Genomic DNA, 22,507 nt, shown 5'->3' with positions numbered 1-22,507 from the left:
TCGTCTCCCGGACCTCCTCCCCGAGGGCGAGCGTCGGGGCGGGGACCGTATCAGTGGTGGCGCGACGGCCTTAGCGCGCAGACGTGTGTAGTGTGTGCTCATATTCTTCGTATCGCGGTAAGATGTTGTTGTGAATAGTAACTATGATTTATTAGCTACTCGTTTGCTGTTAAAAATAAATGTATTTTATTTTATAAATTGTATTATTTATTTTAACGTTCATATTCATTATTTTTCTGGATATGCGTGTTGTCATTCTTTATTAATACTCATCGCACTGATAAAGTTTCACTAGAAACTTTGTTAATATACCGTCAAAATAAATTTCCTAACATACGAAGTATCTTTTAGTATAAATTGTGTTGTTGGTTTTTATATCAAACAACAGTATTTGCTGTATATTTTAAATACCATTTTTTCCATGTAAGTATTTTATATAAGTTTTATGACGTAAACAAAACAAACGAACCGTATCATTTGTAACGGTGTTTTTAGTTTCTTACTACTGATGAATATAATATTCGTTCCAATTTTAAAGAGTAAAAGTACAAATCTATTAATGTGCTTAAAAATTAATTGATCATAAATATTATTTTTTTCAAGTTTAATACAGCTAAAATAATTGTCAGTAGGTACTTTGGGTGTTTACTTACTCGATCTTAAATCGTACATGTTATTGTATAATGTATATAATTAGGTATGTTGTGTACATGAATACGCTAATTTTTTAATCCTATAGGTATACATAGCTTTAGTATAGCTATTGTTTTTTTGCTATCGTTTAATATTTATTGTCCGTATTAATGTTTTGTTTACATTATCTTATATATTTACTTATGTTTTAATTCAAATGTTTTTCTTATTTTTTACATCAAGTTAATATATAACGTCTATGGTTTACCCTGTATAGCTATATAATGACATTACATACGGAATCATTACGTGTCCGAACCGTCACATAATACACGAATAATTCAAATAATTATAATAGTTCATTTAAAGACAGAAACGGGGGCCCGTAGGCCAAAGTTTATATTACATTGAGTACCTAATCAATTGTATTTCATACTGAACTGTGTAAAATTAAGGGCTGGTATGTTAATTATCTTGTCTTAGTAATTTCCACGGTCCACTCGTCCTTCACACCGGAACTAACACATTGTGATGTGCCCGAGCCCGTAATGCAACGACTGAACAGAAACACTGATTATTCAAGACGTTCAAAATATAAACATAATATTATTATTATGTAAAAATATATTTTTCGCTTAGAGTCCGAACAGACAGAAAATATTTTTTTATGATATGTGCTAAATACGTATAGAAATACAAATACACGTAAAAAAAGGAGGCAATTGTCGATTTTCTAAGAATGTTAAGTTGGAAACGCATTTCGAAATACTGCTTTCAAATATTGTATACGGTTACTATAGTGTCTACAAAATTTGTTTCAATCCTTTAATATACGCATTTACATAATATTAAACGAAATGTAGTAACTATAATGTCGCTAAGCCAACGGTGTAATTCATAGGGCAGACCGACATGAAAGGACGCAAGGGTCACATAAATATCTCCAATCAACGTATTCCTCTCTAATATAGCACCCATCTGGTAAATCCGCTTCATTCCCTCGGACCACCGTGATTGAACTTTAAAGTATTTTCTCAGTGGTATATCATGTAAATACTATGGTGGTGTGATAAAAATTCAATATCGTCACCAAATGGGAATGAAACCCGTAAAAGCAGCAGTTGTTTTAAGATTGATTGTTGATTATTTTTTCAATCAAAACCAAAATATTCAAGTAGGCTTTTATTCATCGTCATTTTACAAAACTATATTAAGTAAAGCTACCACCGGTTCGGAATGTAAAATTCTACAGAAAAAACCGGTAACAAATTCAATATGGCTTATATCAATTTTCCTTGAAGCTACAGTAGAAGATTACACATGGAATTAGTATTGATTGATTTTCACGGATTTCAGGACTATGTAGTAACAACTGATATTATCACCTTTTCTTCTCGGTAGAGACGATCCTTTTTCGCACATATATGTGTATATAGCTTAACTTCAAGTCAAATAACAAAATACTTTTGATAAGATTGCAATACCTTGTAATAGTCCTGAGTATCCTCACACATATTTTAATAACATTCCGTATGTATTATCGTCTTGAAATTAGCAAAATAAAATCAAACTGAATATAACGCTCGGGCCTCGAGTTCCACTTCAGTAATAAATTAGACAGTCCTTGAAGACGAGTCCGTGACTGAATTGTATTATGAGTTCTTAGAGGGATAGTTCAGTAATCGATGTCGTAGGATTATTTTTATCGGATTACGGAGAAGGTTTTCAAGACAATTTTGTGTCAAGGGTATATATATAACGCTTTGGTGATTTCCTTGGAGAGATTATTAAATATATTATCGAACGGTCTCGGCTCAATTCGGAGAAAGTTAAAGATACATTACAGATTAAAATCACAACGAACAATCGAATATACTACGCTACGACTACGCATAAAAATTATCTTGGAACTTCAGATTGCTTAATATTTATTGGAATGTAACATTTGAGGAGACTTAAACTGGAATTCATGGAAGAATTTCTTGGACCAGTGGGTGCGGCGCTTTAATTCCCATAGTCGTGGAAAGAATTTGTCGAAAAGTACGGCTGGGATAATACTTGTCTTCTTTACAATATATGCAATGAGATTGATATGCATCAGATTTAATCAATAGAAGTATAGATTAATGATGTGTCACAATGATTAAATTGGCAGTGCGTATTTCATTACTTCGGATTCAGGGTCGATAGAAAACGCCTAGTTCTTTCCGTTTTCCAGAGAGTATAAAACTTAGCTAGTTAAAATATTGTTAGATTATTACAATATCTTCAATTCATCTGATCAAAGTAGCTTCTAAAATGAAAAAGCGTAAAAATAGCTTATCATAATTTAACAAGAATTTTTAAAAATGCTTAATATATATATATGTTAGGTATATATTAATAGCGTAAGCCAATTTTTGTCCCAGCGATTACGGGACGATAGCTGCGATCTCTGCAAGATCGGTTATGGTCTTATTTTGAAGAGCTCCAGCCGGAGATGTGCAGAAAATTAAAGAGGATTCTTGATTGTAATTTACTAAATTGTTACGATTTAACAAATAATAATAATCTTATAGAGCGGAATAAAGTTACTGGTCGGCTAGAGAGCCGCGATATGGCTGTATAACCAAAAACAAATGTAAAACGTGCGAATAGACGTGGTCAGTTTACAATGAAATTAAATTATTATTATAATAACTAATAATAACAAACAAAATAATAACTTATCGATATCATTCGCAATTCGAATCGAACTACCCAAAGGCATACAAAATTTCAAAAAAGCAATTATAAATCAATATAATTAGATATTGATATAACATACAACAAACAACTACAATTATAATCATTTTCTTTCACTTTTATTTTTACAACAGTTTTGGATTTAGTATTTTAAAAATAATCCTTTATCTATTATTGTCATTTTGTTTGTTGTCTGAATTCATTTTCACTTTATGTCACTAAACAAGTATTCAATTCCATCGAGATTAAATGCGTATTTTCAATCTGACATTTGGGACGTTAAAGCCTCGCCTACAATGTTGTAACACAAAATTAAAGGAATAATAAAATTCCCAGCACCGATTCCTCTCCGCAACTTGTTATTGCGTAAATTTTTCCCAAGCCGTTTGTCGCCCGAAACAGCTGACAATCTGCGGAGACGAAATTGCGAATATTCTATGATGATATTGTCTTGATAACTTTCATGTCCCTCGAAATATTCTTCTTTTTAATATTGTTGACGAAGACCAAGCAATAATCATCATATTGAAATTGAAAAATCAGATGGAAAAATTAGGATGAAAGAAAAATAGACCTCAGGTCTTTGAAAATAACTGGAGTCTAAGTCAGTCCTTATCGATTGTGAAGTGTTACACTTGCTTATTGATTGTCAAAAACGTACCACCGGTTCGGAAATAAGCAACTCGGACTTGGGAAGAATCGGAGAAAGACATTCAGCAGGGTGCAAGTAACGAGAATACACATACATATATATAATATCTATAAAATTTCCATGTCATAATAAAAATATAATAACCTAAATGTGGCCCATCACCAAAATAGTAATCAAAGTCTGTGTTTTCCATTCTTCAAAGTCAATAATCACCAACAATGCATTAATATCATTCACAAGTCGTTAAGTTAATTAAAGAAACTATCATTACGACACGTAAGTTTCCAATTTTCCCTTTGAGAACTAGAAAACGGCAACCGTACCGTTTCTGCAATGTGTATGAGAGATAATTTTTAGAAGAAAATAATTATTTGCAAAATAATTATTTCTGAAATTAAAATAAAATCATAGCAGTAATTTCAAAATTTATTAAATTTGTGGAAAATCGTATATATTCTTTATTCAACTTTGTTCAACGGTTTTGAGGTCTGTTTATTAGAATTTTCTTCTAGTTGAAATGGTGAGATATAAGTATAGAAATACTGTGAGAGTTAAAAATGTTTTTATTTACATTCTTTCTCTCAAATATCAGGTATATTTTACAAAACAAAATCAAAAACTATTATTGGTCTCAACGGCATTCGAAACCGGATTCTTAGTATCTGCGGCCTTAGAAGATAGCTGCTAGACCAAAAAGTCTCTTACACGAACCACCTGCGGCCAACACATCTAACAGCGCACATTAGAGTCTCGTCGTCAAAAGGTTTAACAGAAATCGTCATATAAACTCAACTAAATAGAAATCGTAGTAACATCATTACGTGGATGAAATTTGAATGTCAGTTTGCCAGTACTTGTATGGTGTCAGGTATGTTTATATGATATATATTTTTTTATATAGAAAGAACTAATCATGTCATATTGTTATTAAACCTTAAATGTTTAGTAATTGAAAGCAATCATCATTGCTAGATTCAAATATGCTGTATCTGAGCTATGGAAAGACATAGTCTATAAAAAACACAAATCTTAACGGATCATTTTTGGTTCAAATCCAGACAAACGCGAGAAAAGCGATGATTGAAACTCTCGTTAGGAAACCTGTACGTGTAGGGTGATATTCTGTTACATGTGTGTCCATCAACACGTACTGGAGGAGCGAAGGGACTAAGCTCAAAACCTTTAGCAAGCAGCAATAACAAACAATTTTAGTAATGTACTTAATGACGTAAAAAGCACTACACCTGTACACAATTGCATTTAGGAAATCGAGCTTGAAGATAACGGTCCAAATATGATCAGGCAATCCTCACCAACGTTCCGAAGTTCCAATTTCAAACGTTACAAGATCGAAGATGTCTGATGACTCTCAAATTGCAAACAACTGATAAGTTTGTACAGAATAAGTAAATCCGACTATTCGCCTCTGAAATCTGGCATTAAAACTTCGTTCCATGTTCGATTATTGAATTGTAAATAATGTTAACCCATGAAAAAGCTTTTTTAAACTACACTTTTAATCACAATTTAAAATGTAACTTTCTTTTTTTTAAATATAGCTTCGGAGTTTTGCGTGTCGGGATTTTTTATGTCAGAGATAAAAAATCTAGAACATAAGTTGAAATTGCAGCTTCCACGGAAACGCCTCGGGGACCGGCGGTTCATTATTCACTCTCCCTCGAGATCTCGTAACCTACGTCCAGTTAATTTTATCTGCCTCTTGCGGTTAGATTGTCCTGATCAGCGTTTTCTGTTACTTTTTCATCTTATACTATCATGCCTTTTAAAGAAAATGTAAATGTTGGAAAAAATACTTGAATCCCTATTTCATTAATTAAAATACTTTTTATTATTACTCTTAATGAACTTTACGCCAACGTGTAAGCAGTCCTGTTACGAGTATCGGGACTAGAATATTAGCCCAAAGTTGGCCGAGCGCGTTGGCCCTGCAGCGTGTACTGGAGGCTTAACTCACTAGGTACTAAATGACACAAGTATATACTTACACTCTGGTTAATGTTCATTATTCTGAAATGATTCCAACTACGTATGATTAAAGTATATGAAAATGTTAAAGTTCATAGAATAAATTCTTATATTATAGGAACTGATGAGCAATTTTTTATGAAATAGTTGGACGTTACTAAAGCGAAATAAATAAATCTCTTTGCTGGATTTTAGAATATAATACGATTACATTTTGACTTGATACTCATTGCCAATTCAACTGAATATTCTGCATAATGAAGCTTATATAATATTTGGATCGAATATCGTTTCATCGGTTGATGTGCGATATCATTTAAACTAATAAATCTATGTACTTTTATTTAAAATAATTGTTGTGATTAAATTGCTCGAAATTATTTATTTACTGGCTACGAAATTGTGGTCACATTCAATCATTAGCCATTATATTCGGACATGTGTGTAGCGATAAAATATTTTATATCGGAATGAAGTTTAAATTATAAATAGTTAGTGAATAATGAACGCTCCGGCGCGATGCTGAATTTTATATTCCTTGCATTCTCATTTAACTATTGTTGAATGCAACACATTTAATGAATAATATAATTGTTCAAATGAATTCGATCGTAAAAATGAGAGTGGGAAATTTTTAATCGTGAAGAATCTTTCGTGATATTGAACACCATTTTGCCATTTAATTCTCTTTACGAATTAAAATATTACGAAAGACTTTTAAAAGTAATTCACGATAAAGTGCCGCCAACGCTTCTGATCGTCAATTTATTTACTTGATTATTGACTTTTTTATATACAGTAGTAATGCTTACAGTTTTGTGAAATAAGCATTACATTATTTTCACATGAGATCTGTCAACTATTCATTAATACCATATATTTTATACAGATAACTTTTTTTTTTTTTTTGACAAAGAGAAATACCTATGTTATTACGACGGGATTTCACTCAATGATCATATTTGAAAAGGATGGATTCATTATGATGGAGTTGAGAAGACATGTTATATAGAACACGTACATTTAACAGTGATCGGTAAAAATGTTCTGAACGTCATAGTTCAAATATATTCCAAGTTTGATCCAGCGTGGCTATATTTTCAAGAAAGTAACCTCATAACACGCGCTTGGTTAACTGTTGTCAGTATCAATACTCTATTATTGGTTTTTCCATCACCTTATTTGGCATTTCTTGCACGTAAAGGTTGGTACAAACATAATATATTAAAGATCTATTCGTATCAGTATTGTATCCGTAGAAAAGCTTTATCTGGGTAAATATCCGACCTGATTAAATATCATAACATAAATTCCAGATTGAGAATAGTAAATAATGTTAATTTATACCGTATCTTCGCAGTTATCAAATTTTGTTATTGGACTGTTTACTTGATATTATTTAATTTATGCTGTTTAGTACCTACTTCTACAGGAAAAAAAAAACAAAAACAAGTTTCTATGAGGACAAATCTTACGCTAATGTAATTTTGATAAGCATGTCGATAACTAATATGTTAATTAATATAATAAAATATACCTACGTCCGAGAATTTGAATTTCCGATCTATTTACTAATAAATTTGTTACTACTCAAGTAAGGTTAAATTAAATATCTTCTGAGATCACAATTTATGAATTGATTTCAATACGTCTTCTTGTTATTAATCCGGATGTCCGGTTTAATTGTAATTAGTCAATAACCTAACTTGGCACGGGTTGAAGTTAGGTCATTATAGGGTCTTTTTATTTTCTCTGAATCTAAAGAATGAAAACAGTTGAATTTGGTTATGCCTATAGAATTAAGTAACCCAAAATAAGAGCCCATCATAAGATGATAATATCCTACCTGATTCCAACCAGCGTATTCTCAAATGAGATTGACCAACTTCATGGAAGATATTGCAGTACATCATCATTACATAGTATAAAACAAAGTCGCTTTCCGCTGTCTGTCTGTATACTTAGATCTTTAAAATTACACAACGATTTTGATGCGGTTTTTGTTAATGGATATAGTGATTCAAGAGGAAGGTTTATATGTATAATACATGCACAATATAGTAAAGAAACACTTATCATTTTAGAGGCTTATTTACGAAGCAATTTTAAGCAATACAGCATTAACCATTATCCAATAAAGTACATTACATTATCTTAAATACATTGTCTATTTCATATCGATCAATATGATTAAATAAATATTTTCGAATATAGAACGGATTTAAAATGCAGAGAAATAGCGGTTTGTATTGTCTAATGACAAAAATCTATGAACTTTGTATACACATAATGACATTCTGTAGTATATTTAGTATCAGTATTGCACCCGCGCGAAGCCGGGGCGGATCGCTAGTAAGTGTATAAAAATACAAAGTACAAAAAGAAACCAAATGGCTTTACATGTTTTTCGAGACACGAGGGTATAACACAGCGAATGCCTTAGTTGTCCTGATATTTTTAAATTTTCTTGACGGAAAATCCCGATTACTTTTATTGCCTTGACTCCGGAATATAAATCAACGACCTTAGTAGTCGCACCCACCATGCAAAAAAAGGAGTTATCAATAGATGATCTCTCAACTTTAAAATGAACCTAAGTTCAATTTCGAGGAAGTACCGTTGAATGTTCATGTGTTTTATTTGTTTTTTAACTATATTTATTAGACTCAGCGCTGAAAAACCACTGTGTGAAACTTGCCCATATCGAATAAAATTGGCACATTTGCTTATTAGAATAAGTTCCGACCTTCTTTTATAGAGCAGAGATTGGCCGGAATTACAGGTTAGTCCTTAAGTTAAACTAATAATTTTAAAGTTCTGAAAAACGAGGTTTTCACTTACCAGGACGTTATTACTTCAGGTCTTAAAGACAGAATAAGATGGATTACAGTATTCTCCAGCATAAATAGGTTTAAGTTACTAGAAAAATCTTCGATTAACAGGCTCACGTTGGAAACCATTTACCGAGAACTGGGTGGCTGCATTAGTCGATGCTCAGCATCCTTAAATACCAACTTAATTAGATAAATAGCGGCTTCTATGAAACTGCTTTATAAAGTTGTTTGAACAAACAGAGCCGCGTGTCCGAGCAATCATTTCTCCCCCAACGTGTTGAAGCACTCTTTAATCAAACCCTGATTTATTGTAACACGTTGAATCATTGTAATGATAGCTGAGGGGTGTCGAGTTCGAAGAAAAAGTATTCATATACCGTTGTCATAAGAGCTAATTTTGCATAGCGGTAATATTTAAATCGGCAAACTACATAAGAACTATTTTGTGCAAGGGAATTACAACCTTAACGCTTTATTGAAAGCTACATTTTAAATAAATGAGGGAATTTAGAGATGAAAATTGTTTCAAAGTAATTTCAACCGAAATGCAATGCATTAAGATTCATTTTGTTCTTGAATATACGTTTTGAGCGGACAATTTCAAAGGAAGCTACGATCATTTTAAAACAATTTATATATTATTTTATTAAGCTTGATTCGTAGTTTTGCATTGCGTAAGTCGTGGATGTCAATGTACCTAATTTGAATTCTAACTTACTTCTATTATTACCGTTATGTATATTTTATTTAAATACATAGTGGAGGATAGTAGTGTTCTACAATAAGCGACTCATATAAGTCGCTTATCGTAGAACATGTGTAGTGTGTTTGAACCAAAGATAGCGGTTTCAAGCCCGTAGGGGTAAAGCCACCTCTGAGTTTTTATGTTCTTGCTTAATTATTTGTTTGTAATTGATTTCGTGATAAGCTTTATACATATGTCGCTTGAAATTCTGTCATACATTTTGTATCCCGCCTTGAAGCAGAGTGGTGGAATCAGCTCAAAAACCTCTTTGAGAGGAGGGGGAGTCTTTGGCCAATAGTGGGATATTTACAACTTTTTACCTTATCCGGATGTTTCGAATATTGTGGTGACCTTCCGTTGCCACGCTCACTCGTAAACAAATTGAAGTATCTTAAAACAAAAGACCTAAAAATATCAATGAAAAATACATTTTATTATTTGGACTTTTTAGTTGACTGCACACCTTGGGGATGAAATGATCGCCTCCAGGCTGTTTCAAATAGCTAAAATATAATTATTATTGTACATGCAAAATGAAAAAAAAAAATATCCCACTGAGTTTCTTTCGCCGGTCCCTCTCAGGTCCGAGGTGTTAAATTCCGAACCGGTGGTAGATTTTTGACTATCAATAAGCAAGTGTAAAAACTTCTATATTTAATAAACATATTTGACTTTGACTTTGGTTTACTTAAAAAAACTAACAGTAGCAAAATATATAAGTTTATACGTCTGAGTCTATGTACTGCTGATACGTTGTTTGTCCTCCACGTCAATAATACCTTAATGGAACTATCGGTGAGAACTACTAAAAATACGACACTCTGAAGTTTTGGACACAGATTCTTTTGAGATTCTGATGTACGCTACGCTCTCGCCTCTATGATTTCAATGTCGAACTCCTATTGGTCCACAATTTGAGCACCTACCCCTGCATTAGAAAAAATAACTTGATCATATAAATATCTAATAGTATTCCCAACCATGAATTGTTTCTACTGAAGTCCAACTAAACTGTGAGTCATTACGTGAGTCAGTCAGTTCGTCTGTTTGTAAAACATGATGTCTAATTGATCAGTAGACATTGCACGCCATCTGGCGGCTAAAGTCGCCGGAAAGACAGAAAATATAAAATAAAGTTTCACTATTAATATTCTACACATATTCAATAGAAAGTTCTCGACTTTCTCAGGAAGCACTCTAAACGCTTCCTTCCACACTTCCTAACTCAGAACGTCACTTGTCGAACAAATATACACCCTATATTAATATAATACAACTTAAAATCCATTGCTATTATCTGATCACGTCTATCCGCTTGGCGAATTTGAGGAAGATTCAAATGAAAAGCAGCTCTAATATAGTGGTTTGAAAATTGAATTTCCAGTGAAATATAACGTTGTTAAGTAAAAATGACATTTACAGTAAAAGGATAAGGCTTAAAATGAAAAGTACTAGTTTTATTGTTAGCAATTTGTCTCTTCTTTTTGACATGTCCCGCAATATCTCCAAGTTTTGTTTTATAAGAAATACAATTATACGAGGCAGTGTTAACGATTTTTTGTTATGTTTTACTGAAAACATATAGATATGACGATTTTTAGTCGGGATCAGTCGGGAATTTTGTTAACTTAATCATGAATTCTTGTGTAACATTTATTAATAGAAAAAATGATTAGAGCAATTTTCTGCGGGACAAGTACAGTCAGGGTTGACGCGTCTTTATGAACAAATGTATCTGAAATAAAGCTGAAAAGTCGCTCTAGCCTGAGATTGACTAGTATTGTTTTGGGGGTCGAACCAATGCCTATGATTTGAAAAATCGATTTCCTTGACTCATGAAATCGTTTCTTTGATAAATCGATGTTCAGATTTTAGGTTCAGCCCGGCTTTATGAAGAAATTATCGTTTTATAGAACGAGATGACACGTCAGAGCAAACGTCAACCTTAGCAGAGACCATGATGGATAAGCAAGGCAGATTTCTTAGGTGGCTAATTTTTGTTTATAATTTTTTCGAAATTAAATCTCTCTTTCTCATTTGAAGAAAACACCGTGAAGAAACCTGCAAGTGTTGGATTATTTTCTGCTATGTGTATTCGTCCACCCAAACCGTAACAGCGTGTCAGCAAAAGTATCGTTCCTTCCACTCAAGTTGGGCGGATGCTCTTGCCCAGCTGTGTTTTTTATTTATATATCATAAATTATTGACGATTTAGTGCATTGCCATACACATGACAGAGACTGAGATCTGAAACCTTCGAAGCTGAGCGGTGCTATTCGGACACGTCAATATTTTTATTGTCATTCTCATTCGTTTTTATATTTTATTTAGATGTAATTTTTTCTCTGCATATTTTCAAGTTCTATTAGTACTTACAACTGGAACTGTTATTTATATTTGATAGATGTTTTTCATAATGTTCTGTTTATACTGAATGTGCCTGTTTGTACTGAATTACTACTGAGTTTTCATATATTTCTTACTATATAACACACGGACACATAATCTAGGGGAGCAAACGTTAAACTCATCTAAGAATCAGACGTCCATCGCGAAATGGAATACCGCAGTATAAATGTGACGTCGTTACAGTTTATTGCATGTTCGGCTCTCAGATTACAGTACAACGTATTGACGATGTAACACGTTGACAGATGCAGCGTCCATGGAGATGAGCGCGCGCGGTGCATCGCTCCGTCTCGCTCGCACTCTCCCCGTCCCCCTCCCGCGCGCACGATGACGCGCCGCGCTCTTGTAACCACGCTCTATTGCACCATTCTTATTGGTAAGTTTAAGTATTTTATAATTCAACGATAAAATTTCCTTAAAACTTTAAAACTATGCTGTGCGTAATAACCTATGTTTAAATTTTGTTTTTTTTTTGAAGCCGTTGACCTTGAAATTCATTTTAATTAATATTTTAATACTAATTATATTGACGATTATTTTGTTGATTCCAATGGCAGAAGGTGTAAATATTAACAAAATTTAGTTTGCACAGCTATTACAAGCCGAGTGGAATATGTTTATTTGTCCTCACCCCTCCTGCCATTGGAACAGACTATAAATTAAATCGGTAATATATTGATATTGTATATAGAATTCGTGGCAGAATCAAATAAATGAGAAATATAAGCTCGCAATTCGTATTTCAACGGTATTGGACGAAGAATGCTGTCGTTGAGTGTCTTTTCATTTAAAAATAAATGGCTTGTACAATATTTTAAACCAAAAACTTTATTTGTTAAGTCGAGTTATTATGAGATGTGTTTTCCACAACTGAATAATTTCTGCGCATAATTCTCGCATTGAGATTATATTGACGTACAAACATTCTTACTGAGCAATAGCGTTGCCGTGTCTTTCTGAAGTGACAGGCGAGTGGACCGTAAACCAGAGTAATCTTCGGTACGAGATAACAGCAATTCCGATTTCGGGCTTACAGCGGAGATAAAAACATTAGGAAGGTCATCCCTCTCGTAATAAAAATCATAATTAAAATGTACTTTCTTCAAGTAGTATATAAGCACTATGAACAATCATTTTACAAAACTATATTAAGTAAATCTACCACCGGTTCAGATTGTAGATTCTTCCGAGAAAAACTGGCAAGAAACTGAGTAGTTAGTCTCTTCCAACATTTAAAATGCAAAGCTATATTAGTTAAATACAATTACATATTATTCATTCAACACAAGATTATATAGATGAATAATATATTTTTTTATTTTAATGTATTTTATTTTTTTACAAATGATTTGAATTTCTAAACGCAAAAAGAAAAAAAAAATTCTTTGCATTGTAAAACGGTCGTTATTACCCGTAGAAGGATTAGGTCGGCGTGGGGAATACCAACTCTGTAGCCCGCAGTACTTTGTGTTGCTGTGTTTCCGAGTGAGTGGTTAGTCAGAGTAATTACAGGCATAAGCGACATATTTATTGTCTTAGATCTCGTGCTCGGCAGTGCCTTAATGATGTACGAATTTATTTATACTCCTCACAGCGCCAATCTCAATGGACAAATTTAATATTACACTTGATTACTAAAATATATATATATATATATATATATATTTATATTCTTTTTTAAAGTTTCGCTAGAATTTCAGCAATTACTACAGAGGCAGCAGAAACTGATCTGCTCATTCAAAGTTAACTTTTTTGTTGTTATTTTTTTATTTGGGACTAAAATGCGCCCGAAGAATACAAGTTTTCGTTGAATTAAAAAAAATTGAATTGAACCAAACCAACAATATTCTTTTAATGTATTGATATAATTTACTTCTTGCATTTTCCGCTGGTCTTACCCGCCCTGACTGGTGACGATTATTACTCAGAATATATGGGGCAGTGGTAGTGGTGACGTGGTATATTAGAAAGACGTAGACATCGATCTGTTTTCATATATCTGATTTGATTATTATATTATTTTGCTATGGTCTATAAAAGCACACCTGTAACCACAGGTACTGGTACGGGTGATAAAAAACTTCAGAAACCTTTAGACACTGGTGGCTGTTATTAAACATTGTCTATTATTTAATGTAAATGAAAATTGATAAGTTCGAGTAACTATTCTGTAAAAACAAACTATAGACCCACCCCAGAACATAATCATAAATTGTCGAAGAGTCATTGAGTATGTTACATAAAACATAATCAGCCTGTAAATTTCCCACTGCTGGGCTAAGGCCTCCTCTCCCGTTGAGGAGAAGGTATGGAGCATATTCCACCACGCTGCTCCAATGCGGGTTGGTGGAATTGAGTATGTTATTATGTCTAATATAATGAATATAAATATCGTATCACCAGAGGTAGGTTTTCAACATTTCGTGGGTGGCAAAGTGATTTCTCCCAGAATATCTTTTCCGATCTAGGAAGTGTAGGCAGGATAAACTCATAAAACGGTTGACAAGTGTCGATGTCATTTCTAATTCATTGTTCTACTCGTAAGTTATCTCTTCTAGAAACTTCTTCCACCCCCCGGAGCGGAGCCGGCCCCGCCAGTAATCTGTCAATGCGACGTCCGATTCAATCAACTGACATCCATTTAAAGGTATTACTCTTGCATAAGAGAAGCGATTTTAGTAGCGTTTTTCGGACAAGAGATTCAAGAATAGAAACCGAAGAACTTTTATGATATAGAACGAATTATTATTATCAACAATCTTAGGCTAATGACTATTTATTTGTATCAAAAGTATAACGTAAACTATACCCTCATCTGAAAAGGAAAGAAAAAAATTGTACACGTTTAAAACAATCATTTACAATTCTTCATTATAAAATTTGTCCAATATAAATGGTAGTTTCATAATTCAGGTATGTAATGATTTCTCTATCGCCTTGTTAAGTAAACAGACATATTTACGACTCCTATATAATTTGATTTATTGCTTCTGCTATGTAATGAGTAAACACAAAATATTTTATCTTTCTAGAGGAGTTAGTCGCGTTCGCTTATATAATGTGACCTATTTTTCGATCGCTTTGCTTGTCATGAGGAAAATGGAAACGTGCTCAGTGGCGCAAGTAATAACTCTTAAACATCGCAGATATACTGAAATATTAATATTTGCAAATTTATAGATGTATTTGCAGCTGGGCACAAATATTCTGCGTCGAAAATAAACTTTTATTAATATTCATTTATTTTGGAACAATATCGGCCACACTACATACTATAAACACAAACATATATGTTAATTGAGAACGTAAACTCACCGCGTGGAATTGCATTTAACTTTTAAGCACTTTTTTTTTTAATGTTATCGGGGGCAAACGAGCAGCAAGCTCACCTGATGGAAAGTGATTACCACCGCTCATGGACATCTGCAACACCAGGAGGGTTGCAGGTGCGTTGCCGGCCTGTGCGTGGACGGAAACCGTATTGGCGGACGCTAATCAGCTGGTACTCCTCTAGGTACCGCAGGAGCTGGCATTTTATAATGGACTCCATTACCTTGGAGAACAAGGAGGTGATGGCTATAGGCCTATAGTTGGACGGGTCTGAGCGTTTGCCCTTTTTAGGGATCGGATGCACCAAAGCAGTCTTTCAGGAGTTCGGGACGACGCCGAATGCATAGGATTGCTGGAAAAGACGCGTTAAGACCGGCGCCAATTCGGGAGCACAAGTCCGTAGCATGATTGGAGGGATGCCATCGGGTCCACTCGACTTATGAATATCCAAGGAAAGAAGTGCTTTACGAACTGCACTATGCCGGAATTTAACCTCCGGCATTGTGGTATCACACCGCGGGATTGTTGGTGGTGACTTTCCTCGGTCATCCAGAGTCGAGTTCGCCGCGAAGAGAGAGCCTAAAAGATGAGCTTTTTCCTTTGCGGTATGGGCCAATGACTCACCGTCCTTGTACAGAGATGGAAAGGAAGGCTGACAGAAATTCCCTAAGACAGCTTTAGCGAGAGACGCACCAGTCTCTCGTCAATTCTGCCAATGTACTCCGTCTTCGCCTTAGCAATCACGTTTTTGAAGGACCTAGAGGCAGAGTTATATTCCTTTTGAATGCGCTGGTCTTTACATCACGAGACGCCGATGCGTTAGCACAGTCATGGTAACGTTCCCATTTTCGGCGTGAGGCCGTTTTGCAGAAACGACCAAACCAGGGCTGGGACTTGCCACCGATGGGCACAGCAGAATATGGAATGAACAGTTCCATACCCTGAAGCACCACATCGGTAACAGAGTCAGCAATAACGCTCGGATCATCCGGCGATAAACAAACCTGCCCCCATGGGTAGGATGCAAAAAAGGACCGCATCCCATCCCAATCTGCTGACTTGTAGTGCCACACGCGACGGCAGCCCACGGACGGACCAAACGAGGTCGTGAGTACCGCGCAATTGGCACTGTACTCCGAGCGAGACAGTGGTCCGACGAGTCCAAAGGGGGATCAACGATAATCTGATAGCTATCCGGATGGGAAGTCAGCAGAAGGTCCAAAAGGGAAGGTCTATGATCCTCCACGTCTGGTATTCGCGTTGGCGAGGTGACCAGTTGTGTCAAATCATATGCTAAAGCGAAGTCGAGAACAGATCTACCCGCATGATGGGTAGTGCGTGATCCAAACCATTCGGCATGGTGGGCATTAAAATCACCAAGAATTACGATCTCTGCGGATGGGATCTACTGCAGCACGGAATCTGTAGCCATTTGGACGTGCTCGACCAGTCGGTCGGTTTCGGCATTACCGCTATGGGACCTATAAAGGCACGCGTAGATTCGCGGATGGTCGTCGCAGTCTATACGCAGCCAGATAATCGATAGGTCCTGCCCTTCAAGGCTGCTGAAGCGTCGAGAGCAGATCTCATCTCTGACGTAAACGCAGACCCCAGCTCGTGGTATAAATGAATGTTCCATTTTATACCTGGTGTCGTATCGGCAGGAGATGATATCTGGGTCTCGGTAAGAAAGAGCAAGGCCGGCTTCGCCGTCTCAAGGTGAAAGTGAACGGCGTTCAAGTTGGAGTTGAGTCCCCTTATGTTGCAGAAGTCCACAGTGAGGGTGGTAGGGGTTGCCTTATGATGCCTGCTCCGCTTGCCCCGAACAGAGACGAGCGCAAAATTGCCCCCCCCCCCCCAAATTCGGAGGGCAGCCTGGGCATCCCTGCTCAAGTGGTGTACGTCCTTAGCATGGATGCCCAGAGAGGGATTCTCCACCGCAGTCACTGATGGTACTCTCCTGGGGTAATGTAACCGAATTCTGCACAACCATCACGTTGGGGGGGGGGCATCGGTCCTCCGGGAATCTCACATACACGACGAAACGCGGTAGCATAGCTACCACTTTACGGCTGTTTTAAGTGAGAGAGTGGTACTTCTCCGGGCTTGCCGGCCCATTCGGCTGCAACCCGAAGGTATGCAGTGTAGCACTACTAAAATGAAAGTCTTTTGAATGGTAAAGCGATGCGGCCCGTTCAAGAAAATCAGTAATTACAGCATTAATTAATTTAGACTCTTTTATCAGACATAATTATGTGCAGTGCTATTCTGTAAACAAAACCCACTTCGTATCTTACTCGTAAAAAGCTGGTAGTCAAATTGGCTTGAGATGCTATTGTCATATTTCAATCGGTATAGTATTTGTTTTTGTATAGACAATAGCGCAGTATAAGTTTTTGACATTTCATAATTTCGTGTTTGACAAAGTTTATCCAGAAAACTTAAAAGCTGTACTGTGAGCTGTATTAAAAAAAAATTGGTTTCAATTTATAAGAAAAGATAATGAAATTTTCAAAAGGAAAGAGAATTTCTATTTAAGATAGCATGTACAAGGAGCGCATATCTATCTGGGCGCTGTAAAGCTCGAGTGGGTGAGTAGTACTTGTTCAAGGCGCTGTAAAACGTTCGTATAGAATTACCATACGGGATTCACTGCCTCGAGCGTTCTGTTGGCCTGGTACATTTACTCTAAGTATGTATATCATTAAGGTATTTTAATATGCCCTTTTTCTTTCTTGTCTTATTTTTGCGTTTCCTCGTTGTTAAAAATATTTGTTCATATAAAGGAAGTTGATTTTTTTCGTAATAAAGAATGTTTAATTTTTAGAAAATCTATATTTATTGTTTATTTATCATTAAATATTTTTAAAAGCGATATAAAAAATTTTCAAGAATGTTTGTCTCGAAATATTCGACTTTCTACTCTGGATACTTTAAATATTTTGGTGAAAATACCTCAGAGGTATAAAAGGTTTTGGAATAAATGATGATCACAGTACGCTGGCGACGTCGCGGGCTCTGCTTGTGTTGCAGATTTATTATTATTAGCCGGTATCGAGTTTAACTAACTACTGTATGTATAAACAGATTAGGGCATTTAATTCAAATAGAATTTTAGGGGAAAACAAAACATATGGGAATTGTAACATCGCTCGCATAAATGGAGTCGAGATTAGCCCAAATAGAACAATGGATATAATTTCTGTCTGAAAGGGTATAAAGGCAAATTCTCGCACGCAATATTCATTTTATTGGTGAAGGAATTAGGATTACTTTAGCTTGAGTTAATATTTAAACGGTTCTTGTTTTGTGATTAATATGAGTAATTTATGTTTAGGAAAACATATACATAAGTTGTTTTACATTAAACCTAGTACATAATGATGCTCGTAATGAACTCTCGAGAATTACTTTGTTGTCTTTATATTTCAGCGACTATTATTCGATTAAAATTATAGCCAATATATTTGACGTGCAATACAAACCTTTTTAAAACATATGTGTACCCAGCCCTGATTGGATATAAGAAACTATTTTATAGTATTAGTGTTCGTTTGTCTCGTATGTCTTTATATCTTTGGTGGTAGGGCTTTGCGCACGCCGTCCCACCCGCACATAATACTACCGCCATGCCAGGCAGCAATACTTAGTCTTGTTGTGATCCGGTTGGAAGTGAGAGATGGAAGGAATGGTTAAAATTTCACAAGGCGTTATCGTATGTAAGCACTTACTACCAGTTACCACTTACTGTCAGGTGGCCCATTTGACTGTCCGCCTACGGATGGCCCATTTGACCGTCCGCCTACGGATACTACGTCACATGAATGACCGACGAAACGCTTATAATTATGATTTTGATTTATGCAAATTAATATCCTTATAAATCAATAATTGATCTTTATAATCATACCGTAACCAAATGTTATCCTACCAGTAACATAACGTAATCGTAGCATTTTTAAGACTAGCCGGAGGTACCAATAATCACCTTATTTGAGAGGTTTCAGGTAACATTCACGTTGTACCAAATGCCAAAAATCGAATATAAATAAAACGAATAATTATTTAATAAAAATAAAAAAATGTAGTATATTTTATATTGTTCTTCTATTCTACGTCGAAGTGACTACGATATGACAGAAAATAGAGAAAAAGAAAAACATCCGTACAAAGAATCGTCGTCAATACACATAACAACAAACACCATTTACTAATAAATAAAAAAAAAATCAACTATATACTTAAAATTTCCGCTATTATTTATTTTATATGTAGTTTACAAAACTATACTCGATTTCTATATGACTATAAACAATTTATATATGTATTAGTTTGTTCAATTAATTTAAGTACACTTGAGTTAATCTGAACCGTTTCCTCTTTTCATTTTTCTTTCCTTTATGAACACTTAATACGACAAAAAAAAGCAATATTGCGTAATGTATGAAACACTCAATGTGAGCCGGAACTCAGACACGTTACTAAAACCTTTCATTTGTTTCATCAAAGAAGCAATTATAAATATCTCAGATATAAAATCGATCACTCCGTTTGAAGTAACCCGACGTTTCAAAACGATCGGGACTCTACGAGACTCCGCGCGACTCACAAAATACCAAGTGAACTCACTTGATAATACGATACATAAAATGAAATCGTTTATTTTTCCTATATCTTTTCCTCCCCCCATACTTTCATCGGTATTATACTATGATCAAGATGTTAGACGCAGTTTTATTAGGTTTAATTTGTATATACTTATTTATATCCGCTAAAACATTCCACGAAGCCGGCAGTTGAGCGCAATTTGCATGTAAAAAACAACTGGGAATCCCGCAATCTCCAAAACTGCCTTACAAAGACACATTCCCTATTTTATTATCGGAAATCGTATATTTCTATCCCCTCTACAAATAAATTGGGACTGTATCCCCGGGGATTTGATTTCAAATTCGCTTGTCTCCAACAACATCGTCTAATCCGTACAATCAACAGAATTCCATGGCCCCTATCTCGCCGACCATAGAATAAATGCGGCAGAAGCGCTATTGTTGAATATCTCTAAAAGCTGTTTTCATCTCTAATCTTATAAAACGCTGTGTTCACTGAAATATTTCGCTCCCTGAGGGGTGAGATGGGGAATGCAATGCGTTGGTTTTCGTTTTAATCGTTAACTAGTTGGCTTAATTAAGGAACTAGTTTTAACTGCTTTGATTAAAATTCTCAAGTTCCCCGTTAATACGGGTATGTCACCAGCTATTTATTCCATAAAGCTGGTGAAAATACGACAAGCCCTCCAGCCCCTCAATACACTACTTACTAGTTCATTCATAAAGACACAAAGTCCAAAATAGATTTTATCATTTAAAATCGTTCTTAATTCAAGTTTCATCATTATTAACTTTTTTTGAAGATAAATAGGCACCAAAAAACTAATAAACTAATAAAAATATTAAAAGCCCTTCTGGGGTTTGTTTATTTTGAGTATCGCAGTCGGGGAGTGTTCCAGGCAAGAGAAGATTCTCCAAAGACATCTTATAAACGAGTTCAATCCATCTCAAACTGCTTTAGTCCATTGACACCACACCTTCAAGCTGTGGTGTCAATTCACTATATGTTGTTAGTATTCATTATTATTATATTCTTATTCAGACAATAGTTGATAATTTTAATTCTTAATCCGTAAATATTTGGTAAGGATTGCACTTATATCTTATATTTAAGGATACTGATAGATAAGAATTAAACTCCAGCAATTTCTAATTACACTTTGGTGAGATGCGGTGCTCGTACTTATTATAATAATGTATTTTTACTAATGGAACTGAAAACCGATATACATTGGTCAGTAAAGTTAACTGGAGGTTAAACGGAGATTATTTTATTACGTTGGTCGGAAACACACTTTAAAATGTAATCGAATCGATTGCGCTAACGAATGGCCGTATAAGCCGCCGATAAAGTTGCCGCAAAAACCGAGCTTAAGTCCCCTTTTGTTTACGCTATTTAGTAATTATTTACCGTACATGAAATACTCGTGTTATTTAGTTCTGTTGGCATATTTCGATTCGATTATATTTCGATTATTGTTCGATTTGGCTTTGACCCTTTTGAAAAGTTATTCTATAAGATTAATTCAAATGTAAATATTATACTTTATATCTGATGATATAACTTCTGAGATTTTTCTCGATGGTAGGGCTATGTGCAAGAACGTCTGCGTAGGTACCACCAACTCATCAAATATTCTACCGCCAAACAGTAATACTCAGTAATGTCTATCGGTAGTGACCACTTACCATCGGGTGACCTTTGCCCGTCCGCCTACCTATACTATAAAAAAAGTAAGAGAATTCAAAATGTGTGTGTCTTTCTTCTCCCTGCCCATGCCTCAAGCTACTGGTGCCGGCGCAGCATGTGTTATCTTTCCATTCTCCTCTATTATTCGTCATCCGATCGTTCACATCCATCTCTCCCGCATCCCGCACACATATATATCACTCGCATGTATGAGAGTTAAGAGGAAACTTATATAGATTGTTACAAATTTTCGATATTCTAACCGTAACGAGATTTCGGCAATCAGCCACCAAATCCTTTATTTGTAGAATATTTGAAATACTTTATAAATTATTTATGTCTTAAATATTATATTTTGGCCGAATGCTTTAAATTTTAGAAACGTTTAATTTAAATAGAATATATTTACCGTTCGTGGTATAAGTAACTTTGAATTCTTTAAATCTAACGTCTATAAAATATTGTGAAATCGTAAACTCCGTACGCTGATTGTCTATTTGATTAAAGAGTAGGGCCTTATCCGTGCTATGTTTAATAAACGTTTCATCTCCTTCTAACATCAGTAAATTAACATTCAAAAGAAAAAGACAAAATAAATGTGTAACTATGAATAAACTCATTACATATTCAGCATTTTCCCCATAAAAATTAGTGATCTGATCATCAACAGTTTCCAACCATTCCTAACAAGTCGCTTCTATTTTTTCATCTATGATCAAACACGCTCCGTCGCAGCATTATTTGCAACGTGTCTGCAGAACACGCTCTGGGCGGTCACGGCGGCCATCTTGTACGCAATCCGACTAAATACTATTTGAAGTATTTTCTCGTCTTCGGAATAAATCAAGATATTGGTCTAAGAATTGTTGATTTTCAATATTTTTTTCATTCAAG

At 35.0% G+C, this 22,507-nt stretch overlaps 1 protein-coding gene across 2 annotated transcripts in view; it reads left to right on the top strand.

Moving 5' to 3' along the window:
• Nucleotides 1-58: 58 nt before the first annotated feature.
• LOC113392045 (uncharacterized) overlaps nt 59-22,507 on the top strand; it is a 71,402-nt gene continuing 48,953 nt past the window's right edge. For both annotated transcript variants that reach the window (XM_026628276.2, XM_026628275.2), the window contains exons 1-2: nt 59-117; nt 12,229-12,359. In XM_026628276.2, coding sequence (XP_026484061.2) covers nt 12,311-12,359 — 49 coding nt within the window. In that variant the 5' untranslated portion in view covers nt 59-117; nt 12,229-12,310. The remainder of the gene's footprint in view (nt 118-12,228; nt 12,360-22,507) is intronic.

Source organism: Vanessa tameamea, chromosome 27 (assembly GCF_037043105.1).
Source record: "Vanessa tameamea isolate UH-Manoa-2023 chromosome 27, ilVanTame1 primary haplotype, whole genome shotgun sequence".
Taxonomy (NCBI): domain Eukaryota; kingdom Metazoa; phylum Arthropoda; class Insecta; order Lepidoptera; family Nymphalidae; genus Vanessa; species Vanessa tameamea.
This window is presented reverse-complemented; position numbering and strand designations above follow the sequence as displayed.